General features: G+C 49.2%; 1 protein-coding gene across 1 annotated transcript; it reads right to left on the reverse strand.

Moving 5' to 3' along the window:
- Window positions 1-2,736: 2,736 nt before the first annotated feature.
- LOC119316042 (protein phosphatase 1 regulatory inhibitor subunit PPP1R8 homolog) lies at window positions 2,737-5,452 on the reverse strand. The gene is made up of 3 exons (XM_037590440.1): window positions 5,324-5,452; window positions 4,036-4,607; window positions 2,737-3,715 (listed from the first exon to the last, which is right to left on the reverse strand). Exons 2-3 carry the CDS (start codon window positions 4,497-4,499, stop codon window positions 2,908-2,910), a joined length of 1,272 nt encoding a protein of 423 aa, XP_037446337.1. The 5' UTR covers window positions 4,500-4,607; window positions 5,324-5,452; the 3' UTR covers window positions 2,737-2,907.
- Between the last annotated feature and the right edge of the window lie 7,145 nt (window positions 5,453-12,597).

Genomic DNA, 12,597 nt, shown 5'->3' on the forward strand with positions numbered 1-12,597 from the left:
AGGGGAGGCGACACAGCGAGGGGAAAGGGGAGAGGTGAGAGCTGAGAGGAGCCCCGCGGCGGCGACGGTGGAGAGGCGGGGGGAGAGGCGAGAGCCGAGAGGAGCGTGGCGGCGGAGGCTGCGAGGCGATGGGAGTGAGTGCGGGTTAGTGAGAATGGAGCAGAGTGAGAGGGACGAGTCGGGGAGTGCGGGTTGAATACGGAAAAGACGAGGTCGTTTTTGCAAAATGACCAACCAGTGCCGACGTGGCTAGCGCCCTTGATGCGCAGCTGAATGGTTTTAATTGCTTTTGTGAATATTATTTTCTTGTTGCTGCGTCGATGTTGCACAGTCTGACGATCTCACCATTTTAACTTGTTGACGCAGTGCAGGCACAATATACTTGTTCTGTCTTCCTGGCTTATTAACAAGATTACAATACATGGGGTCTCCAACCTGGGATCTGCAGTCCCAGCACTCGCTTCAGCCATACAAAATAAAGACACGTCGCCAAAGTAACAGCAGCTTTGCGCGTATTTGATTATCATCCTAATCGGATAATCGAGGTACAGGAAAAGATACAGTTAATCAGTAACTAGCGAAGTGGTTTCTGTTTCTGTTCCGGCGTTTCGTTTTTTTTCCCGGTATGCGAAAGGTAAGAAGACTGAAGCAAGATTTACCTGCTACCAATAACACAAGCAGCCAAAGGTCCTACTTGTGTTTATACACGCTACTCATTCTAAACCAACATCCAGAGATTTTTCTAAAATATAAATGTTACATGAAATACAGTTTCACGGTAGAAAGAATAAACGGTCCATCAAATGTTCCAGGTTGACTAGCAAAGAACTTGAAAGACTGTGCATGTGCTACATAACTTCAGAGACATGTCCATATGTATAAACAATACTATGTAGCTAGGGTTTACAAGACTGCAACCATACTAGGCCATCTTGACTGGCTCCAGGAAAATGGAGCTAGCCCAGATCAAGGTGGATAAAGATCAGCTACAGAATGGCTAGCAGTTAGAGAATCGGCTACGGAGCTATAGCTTGTTAATGCGGAGGTTGGATCCAAGTCTGAAAGTATGAACGAGGACGCATTTACATCCTATCATCATAAAAAGCCAATTGCACTGGGAGCACATTTACTTGCACGGCAAGTTCACTTTAGATCAACAACAACAACAATAACAAAGCATTTAGTCCCAAACAAGTTGGGGTAGGCTAGAGCTGAAACCCATAAGATCTCGCAAGCAACTCATGGTTCTGGCACATAGATAGCTAGCTTCCATGCACCTCCGTCAATGGCTAGTTCTTTGGTGACCACCATTTTGATAAAAGCTGGATTTTCCAGCCCATCAACTTGCTCTAATGGTTCAGTTAGCTCCGTCATAAATTTTAGTTCGAATACGTTCCAGTTTTATCACATACAGATATTGAAGAACATGAATGACAATTCAGTAGCCAACTCTTAAACTTATGCATAGTTCGATACTAATTATACCATCTCAAAATATATTTGAAATACTGGTTTTAGATTTGTCATGTGTGTTTTAAGAGATTTGAAAGGGTTTAATAAAAACAGAAAACATTATATGACTTCTTCAAGCATTTTGTAGCTTATTTTTTGAAGATTTATTTGAACTTACATCCTTATTCCAATTCAAAATTATTAACTGAAAGAGATAGGGCTATGTTTGGCAGCTCCATCTTTTTCCACGGCAAATCTCGGAAATCTGCCCACACCAAGCAGCAAGCAAACCGATCGCTGGTCAAGTCCATCATTGTACAAAGAAACTCAACTCCTTGGGTGTCAAATGTTATGGTCTAGAATTAGATGGCCCAGGGCGTGAGGACCACAACAAAGCTAACCTCACAACCCACTCTTATGATATGTCTAAGGAAATAAACTCTGCCATGTGACAGTAAACATGCAGACAGTATCCACTGCTGGAGTACCACCTAGCATCCCTGGCACAGATACCAAAGACTCATGCTGACGAGAGACCTCGTACGTCCAAACTAAGTCAAAATACCAAGTCCAAGCAATGGTCACTAACTGGAGATGCATGCTAGTTAGGCTTAATAAGAGCGAAGCAAGCAACCTTATGCAGTTTCAACATACTTCCACAAGGATTGCATGGTGGAATACTATCAAATGGATACATAAGGACTTGGGCCTTCATTCAGAAGTAGGATAACAGGATCATGATTTAACTGCCAAGTCTATCATGCAGAAAGAGTCCAGACAGCAGGGCTTAAACGGGAGGGAGTCTATGAGAAACAGGGGACCAAGCGAGGTGATTTCCTTATTTTATCTTCACTTTTATATTAATGAAAAGGAAGAAAAATCACTCCTTACATATTAGGGGCTCCTAAAGTAGAGGCAAAACAGGCCAAACAAAGGACAGAATATCAATAAATGACTAATACTTAGCCCACAAACTAGAGACAAGACTTACCACACTTATGACATGTGAATATGGGAGCATATGCAATAAAATTATGTATGTACTTGACCAGACGAACATGAATACAGCAGCGGTTCAAGCTACAAAGCAAACTCTGGCTTTTACTATTTGAATGTTAAGCATTTAAAATATGAGAGATGTCCAACAAGATAGTGCATCATAATGCACAAGCAAGCTAAAACAGGAAGACGAAAGGAACCAGGTAAAAGAGTTAACGGCACCACACAATGACAGAATGAAGAAATGGGGCAAGATGGTACGTACAATCTCCATGATCGCAACCATAAGAAAGCATGCTCTAACATTAATATTAGGCAAAAAAGAGATTACCTTGATTCACAGCAGGATACAATCATGTAGAACAAAGCAAAATACCCAAGGCAAACATAACATTTCTGCTGCCATGTGTTTGTAATCAAGGCAATTCACTACTAACTGGAAATGTGACAAAATAACTAGTCGCCAAACAAGTCATCATCACTATCATCAGCTGAATTTGCAACCACGTCCCTGCTAGACTTCTTTTCATCAACAACTTTGACTTGCTCTGGCTGGCCATCTGATTTATACGCCCATGATGAGCCCGGTTTTGCTGGAACAGAGTCCCCGTAAAGGTCATCATACATACCACCTCTGGATGTGCTTTTAACTTTGTTAAGCATCTGTTGTAGCTTATCTGTTACCCCACTGTGGGAGGCACTGTCCTTTGATGAAGTTTGCTCCTTCCCTTTTGGTATGACAGTGACCTGTACAAGAGACTCGTACTTCCCAACAAGACTGCCTTCCTTCACACCTACTGGGCCTGGTTCAGTTTCAACATCTGCACCATCAGAAATCCCAACCACCTGAATAAGCTCTCCACCAACCTGATCTCTAAATGACACTCTCCTCTTTCTGATTCTCTTTGATGGTCTACCGACTGCCTGGTTGTCATCATTTACAGCAGAAGCAGAAGCACCCCCAGAAGAACCTTTTCTCTTCAATGGCACGTCTGATTTGCTAACACCATAGCGATTAAGTATTGTATTGTATGCAACAACAGCGTCTTCATCGTCAGAGTCTGGAGGAGACGGCAAACTCACATCTGACGGGAGACTTTGAGTGGGGAAAAAAGCAGCAGTGTTCTTTCGTAGAACATATGCTCTGGTTGATGCAGCAAAGCGAAGTGACTGTCCAACTTCAAGTTCAACAGGGTTGTCCTTGGTTAATCTCTCGTTTGCAACAAATGTACCATGGACAGATCCTAAATCGATAACATAGATGCTGAAAGGAAACAAAGGAAGCATGGAGCAGCTGTTAGTTATGCACCTAAGACACAACATAGATAAAAGAACATTTTACAGGTATAACCCTGCCATTTCTTGCGCAGAAAATTCTGAACGAAGCATGTCTAAAAGGTCAATAGCATATAGGAGCACAATATTCCATTACAGGCACAACCTGTTGTCTATTGAGTTAAGAAAAACAAATCTATTTGATTTGATAGCACAGGTTGCTAAAAAGAAGTCTCATTAACCATCAAAAACATTAACTCGTACGTCCAACAGAACGCAAGTGCATTAAACATCAGGCAGGTCTCTAACCTTCCATTTTTGTGTGGAACGACAGCAGCATGTTGGCGTGAGACAGACTGATGGTCCAAGACAATCTCGCAAGCAGGCACCTGCCTCCCAAATATATGCCTCTTCTTGTCCAGATTGATCCTATCAATGGCATTCCCATCCTTCATCACCTCAAGGTAGTAAACCCCAGGGCGCGGCTCAATCGCCCAGTCCGGCGGTTGCCACGTCGACTGCCCACCACCAAACTGCGTCCCCGCGGGTCTGGGAGCCCCAGTAGCTTCTTGCCCGGCCATGCTTGAGCCGGCACTCTGCGGAGCATGCTGACTCTGGCTGGGACCAAGATGTGAGCTTTGCGACGGCACCAATGGAGCTGGCTGCACTTTCACCGCCGCGGGCACGCTCTTTGTGCCGGAACCAGACTGCTGCACCGAGAACGGCTCCAAGGCCTGAGCTTTCTTGAAGCGGTCAAGCCCACCACGGTACATCTCTCCTACGCTTACCACTACCACCTGTTCTGGTCTCTATCACTGGATCACTCTTTAACAGCGGGTGATGAACCCCACAGGACTGTACTCAAGTTCTGCAAGAATCCCCTACAGACGGATTACACAAAGTCAGTACCAGCAAACAAACTTTCAACCAAATCACACAGCAGTTACTGGCAGAAATATTCAACTGATTGCTGCCTCGCATCGCAAATAGGAAAACGAAAGCAATGTTGGGCTAGATCTTATCAGGAACCAACAACTACTAACCTGGATGCATCTCAAGCCGCACATTACTTGGGAACTTGGATGATTTACCCTTTTTGACTTAAAACACATTGCTTTCATTTGTTTCCGATGATATATATGCCTAAACAGATGGCCATATTACCCCTTGTACCTCTTTTAACTGAAGAAGATGCAGCAACAACATAACATCCCCAATGCTCTGTGATGGCTGGGCTGTATTCCCAAAGGATTGGGAAGCTCTGACTCGCAGAGTTGGCGAGTGAGCATCCTAAATCTGTCTTTGTTATATGTTTGAATTCGTAGTTCCCACCGTGTTGTTTTAACTGAATCTACTATTTTCATCAGGCTTCAGACTGGCTTCAGGAAGCAGCAGCCGCGTGACGGCGGCGGCGGCAGCGCACGAGCACGTGGGGCCCGGCGTAAGCGCACGAGCGCGCGGGAACGGCGGCCGCAAGAAGCAGCAGCGGCGGCACGTCGGGGCGGCGGCGGCGAGCTCTACACCTAACCCTAGGTCGCCGCCCCGTGGGGGCATGGGGATGAGCGGGGGAGAGAGGGAGGGAGGGAGAGAGACTAACCAGAGACCGACGAGGCTAGCCGCCGTCGAGGGGCGGCTCCGACGAGGCAGCCGCCGCCGGGAGCGAGGGAGAGCTGGAGAAGGGGAACGATGCGGGGGAGAGGCCGAGCTCGTTTTGGTCAATCTGGCACAGGGGCACTTTCGGGATTTCGACGAGAGCATCTACCCCAAACTCAAGGGATGCACCAAGAAACCCTCCCCCATCTCTATGTCCGGCCCATATTACTTTTGTATTGTTCAAACTTTATTTGAATATTCAAAAGACACAGTCTAAACATAGAGATGCTTAGTTTAAACCTAAAAACACATAGTTTCCACAAATGATGTTTCCAAAAATCCAAAAATACAAATCTATTGCTATCTATGATGTGTCCACAGATGATGCTCAACAGAATCATTGCGGAGCCGTTGATGCACATCTCGACCTCAAGACGGACGATCCTTCTCCAGAAAAAAAAATTCAACCTTCTCTAGCGAAGATGAGCAAAATCAGCGTTACGATGGATCGTATACGATTCGATGAACTCGTTGTACATAAACTCTTCACCCATGTTCATTGTGTGCCCTTGCAAATGCTCAGCAAGTAAATGGTCAAACTTTATTCAAACATATTGCATCAAATATGTGATGGACGATATCGGCGGCTCTGGCGGTCCATGATGTATCAGGACATGTAGGACGAGTGCCGGGTGTGGGAGACGAGGTGGGAGCGTGCACCGGGTGTGAAGGAATCGGTGTGAGCAGGCGCCGGTTGACCAAAACGTTGATTGACAATCTTTATCAGTGAGATTGGTGCTTTGCTAAACAGTCAAGTGACCTAACTCTCGGCTACATCTTTGGGGCTACCATTGCGAACTAAGGGCGCCCACAAATGTGTAACCAACTACAAGTGCCAAATGATAAAATAGCTTTTAGCATCCATGAAAACAATTTTGGAGGGTGCTCCCAAAGCTAAAAAAGAGGGAACCAAAGCCCCTACCTGCATTGATGCTAGATTGATTGAAGGAATAAAAAATGTGATATCTCCCCACTTTCTCCCTTCTTCCACTTTAGCATGGAGACATGCATAGAGCACACAGCTGCTCCCTTCCCTCTTCTAACATAGTTTATGTTCATTTGTGTTAGATCTAGAACCCGCCACCGCCGTGCAGGGCGCTCTCCTCCACCCGACCCGCTGGCGTCGTTGCCTTCAAGTTCAGGCCAAACAACATGGCTTCGATGATGGTCGCCTCTGCTCCCCAATGGCAACGGACTCTTCTAGGCGGCTACACCACTCTGTCCTCTGCCAGGTTGCCATCGCCATGGACGTGGACGCATGCAGGGCGGCCGGCCGCCAGCGAACAATGACGCATGTGCAAACGTGTGACGCGGAGCACGGATCTCCTCCCTGGTGCTGCCGAGTTACCTGCTCCTAGTGATGCCCTATTGTCTCATCCATACAGGTCTGCCCCCTCACATCTCTTTGCATCTCAATCTCTTCATATGTTGCTTGTTTTCTCTAGCTCACGTAGATCAGAAAGCTCTTGATCCACAAAATGATGAATCATGTGTGTTAGGTTATCCAGTCAGGTTTCTTTCCTTTCATCAACTGTCTGACAATATAGTGTTGAGGAACATATCTTCTTCATTACTGCTCACTACTGCAGTACTGACAAGCATTTCATAAGATAGATAATGTGTTTCCTACAAATCGTACATCTATGTGGACTGAAAATACCATCATGAACTACACAAACAGGGATGTTTTTTTTAGAAAAGGAGGATGACCCCCAGCCTCTGTATCTGGGCGATGCATACGGCCATTTTATTAATTATTCTCACAAGACCTTACAAAGTCATACAACAGCAAGACTAAAGCCACCGTTTAAGCAACAATTGTCGCTACACCTATCTAATTGATGAAGGGGCGCTGGCCTAATATCAAACAGACATCGTAGCCAAACCTAAACATCTAAGACCTGAGGTCCCAACCAGGACGCCTGCCGGGCATGGGGCACCTACCAGTCCGGCGCACTCCTCAACCAGGACGCCTGCCGGGTATGAGGCCGCCGCGGCCACCTGCCACCAATCCATCTTCAGAGTTGTACTGTTGCATGTACCGTCTCAGGTCTCTCTGCCATCGACGCCACCACGACGCCCGACAGCGTCGTCCTCCTGCGCGAGTCCATCCTCCCACAGCAAACTCCGAATCTGCACTGTGCCACGCCCTCAAGATCCATCGCCATCAGTGTGTGGGATGAAGCACCGCTCCACCAAAGAATCCGTCCTCTGGTCCCTCGATCACGTGTGTACCTCCAAGAATGATGCCCCCAAGGGAGGAACGACACCAGAGAGCCGCCGTCATCTGATCATCCGATCTAGGGGTTTCCCCAGAGGTAGCAGAGAGTGGCCTTGAACTTCTCCACGGCGATGCCTTCAAGAAGGGAACGATGCAGATAGCGCCACCACCGCCGGCCTTAGAAGACGCCGAAGGCAAGTTTTCACCCAGATCAGTTCGAAGGGATCCAACTCTCGTGCACGGGCCGCCGTCACCACCAGCACCACCAGGAAGAACCTTGGAGCACCGGCAGATCTGCGAGCCGCCGGCACCACCGCATCCAGATCGCCGGCCACGCCGGGCAGCCGCCATCCCCCGCGCCGTCTGGGTCAGAGACGGAGCCGCCGACCGCGCACAGGGACCACCGCCGCCTACACACGCTGGAGCGCCGCCGAGAGCCCAGCGCCCGCCATCGTGATACGTCTCGAACGTATCTATAATTTTTGATTGCTCCATGCTACTTTATCTACTGTTTTAGGCAATATTGGGCTTTATTATCCAATTTTATATTATTTTTGGGACTAACCTATTAACCGGAGGCCCAGCCCAGATTTGCTGTTTTATGCCTATTTCAGTGTTTGGAGGAAAAGGAATATCAGGCGGAGTCAAAACGGAACGAAATCAACTGGAGAATTTATTTTTGGAAGGAAAGCCACCCGATGGACTTGGAGTGCACGTCAGGAAAGAAGTGAGGTGCTCACGAGGGTGGGGGGCGCGCCCACCCCCTGCCTCGTGGCCCCCCCTTCGGTCCACCGACGTACTCCTTTCACCCATATATACCTACGTATCGTAAAACTTCCAGAAAAGAAGAAAGATCGAGAGTTCCGCCGCCGCAAGCCTCTGTAGCCACGAAAAACCAATCGGGACCCTGTTCCGGCACCCTGCCGGAGGGGGGAACCCTCACCGGTGGCCATCTTCATCATCACGACGCTCTCCATGACGAGGAGGGAGTAGTTCACCCTCGGGGCTGAGGGTATGTACCAGTAGCTATGTGTTTGATCTCTCTCTCTCGTGTTCTCGACTTCACACGCTCTTGATGTATCGTGAGCTTCGCTATTATAGTTGGATCTTATGTTTCTTCTCCCCCTCTTCTCTCTTGTAATGGATTAAGTTTCCCCTTTGAAGTTATGTTATCGGATTGAGTCTTTAAAGATTTGAGAACACTTGATGTATGTCTTGCGTGGGATAACCGTGGTGACAATGTGTTATTCTATCGATCCACTTGATGTATGTTTTGGTGATCAACTTGCGGGTTTCGTGACATTGGGAACCTATGCATAGGGGTTGGCACACGTTTTCGTCGTGATTCTCCGGTAGAAACTTTGGGGCACTCTTTGAAGTACTTTGTGTTGGTTGGATGAATCTGAGATTGTGTGATGCATATCGTATAATCATGCCCATGGATACTTGAGGTGACAATGGAGTATCTAGGTGACATTAGGGTTTTGATTGATTTGTGTCTTAAGGTGTTATTCTAGTACGAACTCTAGGGCTGTTTGTGACACTTATAGGAATAGGCCAACGGATTGATTGGAAAAAATAACTTTGAGGTGGTTTCGTACCCTACCATAATCTCTACATTTGTTCTCCGCTATTAGTGGCTTCGGAGTGACTCTTTGTTGCATGTTGAGGGCTTGTTATATGATCTATCTATGTTATTATTGTTGAGAGAACTTGCACTAGTGAAAGTATGAACCCTAGGCCTTGTTTCCTATCATTGCAATACCGTTTACGCTCACTTTTATCATTAGTTACCTTGCTGTTTTTATTATTTCAGATTACAAATACCTTTATCTACCATCCATATTGCACTTGTATCATCATCTCTTCGCCGAACTAGTGCACCTATACAATTTACCATTGTATTGGGTGTGTTGGGGACACAAGAGACTTTCTGTTATTTGGTTGCAGGGTTGTTTGAGAGAGACCATCTTCATCCTACGCCTCCCACGGATTGATAAACCTTAGGTCATCCACTTGAGGGAAATTTGCTACTGTCCTACAAACCTGTGCACTTGCAGGCCCAACAACGTCTACAAGAAGAAGGTTGTGTAGTAGACATCACACCGCTTGCCGAGGGCCGCCGCCGCGCGCCCCGAATGGACTCCCACGCACACAAGGGGAAATTGCCGTCGCCCCCAAGCCCGCGCCGGCGCGCCGCCAACCACCGCCGCGATCCGCCCGCGCCAGATCCAGCGAGCCGTGGGAGAAGAGATCCCGCCGCCGCCGCCGCCGACCGGGCTTTGCCCGGCGGCGCCCTGGCGGAGGCGAGGAGGAGAGGTCGGGGGAGGGACGAGGATGCGGCGGCACTAGGGTTCCCCCCGGTCACCGCGCAGGGGCGACATGGGAGGAATCGGGAGGAGTCGGGGACTATGGTGACTGCTGCACAAACAGGGATGTGTCTAGGCCTTCAACTAACTTCAGTAAGTAGCAACAGTCCAGTATCCCCGGGCATCAATGACATATGTTCTTTTGTACTGCTCTCTCTTGATTGTCGCTTGTCCAGGTTGCCATCGGGAAGAGGTGTGGTGGCGGCCAAGACGAGAACAATGGGACACTGAAGTCCCTTAGATGTCCGTGTTTATCACAGGTGCTCTCTCCTTTTCATCTTTCTTTTCTTCTACTTTATCCTAGACAAGTGACTACTAATTTCCATGTCTACTGGGAGGAAGAAAGTTGGTAGGTGAACCTTTGCGACCATGTCAATCACTGCTTTGTTTAAACTCGTAATATTATCCCTTTTAAGCTATCAAATCATAAGGCATAGATTTGTGTTGATTTTTTCTAATTCCCACTTTATTGCTTCACATAGGCTATTTGGGGCTTATTTGAAATAACCTGCTTTGATAGTGCAGGAAAACATCATTAATGGAAACAAAAGATTTCATAAGAAGGCATACCATGATTTGGTGGATAAGGCAAAAGGCTTTGTGTGGAAAAAATAGGTTTGAAACTATTCTAAACTACTCTTTTGGCTGCTACTTCTCTATCCTTCAAACTTCTTTTCTGAAAAATTGAAAGATAAATACAATAATGACGCATCTCTGCAGATAAATACAAAATCAGTATTGTTCAGGGCCCAAATTCTTGATTGAACATATGGCCAGTTTCAAATATCAGTTCACAATACACTTGCCAAAGATAAGTAACACATTCGGATCAGGAGTAGTAGAAATTCTTAAGGGCATTGGGATGTTGAACTGCATGTACTGATGCGTGTTTTGTTTTTCAGCTCAACCTTGCTCTTCCTGATTTTGGAACCGTTGACACACACTGCACACTCATAGGCTCTCATGGCATTCTCACGGAATAAGACCAAAGAGTTATGTAGAAATGTCTTCCAGGGATAATGCGTATTTGTTCACTGTTCATCTTGATCCATCCTGTTGAGATATGTATTTAGCACATGTATTCTTGTACTTCAAATCTCCTCCTTGTGTATAGTTGAGGATATGACTTGCCATATGTACTATATATACTTGTGCATATGCACCTATCAATACATTAAGAGTTGCATCATATTCCTCTACATGGTATCAGCCTAACCATCGGTCCCAGCCCTAGCCGCGCCGCCGTTGCCTCTCCAGGCCGCCGCCGCTCCCGCTGCACCGCGCCGCCGCCACCCCGGCCGCCGCGCCTCCTCCCTCCCTCCACCACAACCTCTCCCCGCCGCGCCCCCACCCTCCCCCGCCGCGCACCCGCCCTCCCTGCCGCACACCGCGCTCACCCCGAGCCGCCTCCCTCACGAAACCCTAAACCCCCTCCCGATCCCATCCCGCGCCGCCATCCCCCCTGCTGCCATGTCGGCCCTCGGCACCTCCTCCTCCTCCTCCAACGCACCCCCGAGCAACCCCTTTGACTTCTCCTACGGGTCCGAACCCGATGAGCCCCAAGCCGCCGACATCCGCAAGATCCACCTCTCCGATCACGTCCCCATCATCCTCTCCCACACCTCCGCAAATTACTATGCCTGGAAAACCTACTTCAATCTCCTCTTCCGTGAGTACAACCTTCGTGATCATGTGGACGATCTCGCCAATTTCTTCGCCGGCGCCCATGACGCCAACTAGCTCGCCATCGACGCCACCCTCATCCGGTGGTTCTTCCTCACCGTCTCTCCGGACATCTTCCACACCGTCGTTCGCGATGGGGACGATGCCTACACGGTGTGGACCAAGATCAATGGCCTCTTCACCGACAACAAGCTTCAACGGATTGTTTTCTTGCAGCAGGAATTTTTTGGGTGTCACCAGAACGACTCCACCATCGACGCCTTCTGTCTCCGGCTCAAGACCCTCTTGGACGAGCTCAACAACGTCGGGTTCAAGGTGGGCGACGAGCTTCTCCTTTCGACGCTCATCGTAGGCCTCAACGAGGACTTCGGCAATGCCGCCTCCAACCTCACCCTCATGGCCAACCCTACTTACGAGCGGGCGGTGGCCTGTCTTCGCCTTGAGGAGCGGCGGATGAAGCACCTCCGCACCCGCGCCGTCCACACCGCGCTCGCCGCCGGCCTCTCCACCGGCGCCTCTACACCATCCTCGGCGCCCCGTCCTCCGGCCATCCCGCACCCTACGCCGGCGCTGCAGCCGCCCCAACCACCGCGCAACGGTCGGAACGGCGGCAACCGTCGCCGCTGTCGCGGCGGTCAACGCCAAGGCGGAGGTAAAGGCGGCGGTGGCGGCGGTCAAGCTCCCCAGCAGCAGGCCCCGCCACCCTGGGTCGGCGGCTACAACCCCTGGACGGAGGTCGTGCACGCATACAGTATGCCAGTGCTGCGCCCCCCCCGTCCCGGGCATCCTCGGCCCCCGCCCGAGCCCTCACCAGGCGCTCCTGGCCGCGCCTGTCGGCGCCCATGACGCGCACGGCGCCCCTCCTGCCGCACCCTCCTACGGCGCGTACGGCGCCCCCGGCGCGTACGGTGCCCCCGGCGCGTACGGCGCCCCCGGCGCATACGG

Source organism: Triticum dicoccoides, chromosome 1B (assembly GCF_002162155.2).
Source record: "Triticum dicoccoides isolate Atlit2015 ecotype Zavitan chromosome 1B, WEW_v2.0, whole genome shotgun sequence".
Lineage (NCBI taxonomy): Eukaryota > Viridiplantae > Streptophyta > Magnoliopsida > Poales > Poaceae > Triticum > Triticum dicoccoides.

Excerpts from the sequence above, each read along its gene's own strand:
- LOC119316042 (XM_037590440.1), bottom strand. The coding sequence starts at position 4,499 with ATGTACCGTGGTGGGCTTGACCGCTTCAAGAAAGCTCAGGCCTTGGAG. Across the intron at positions 3,716-4,035 it reads GTTCCACACAAAAATGGAAG|CATCTATGTTATCGATTTAG; the intron begins GTTAGAGACCTG and ends GTTTCCTTTCAG.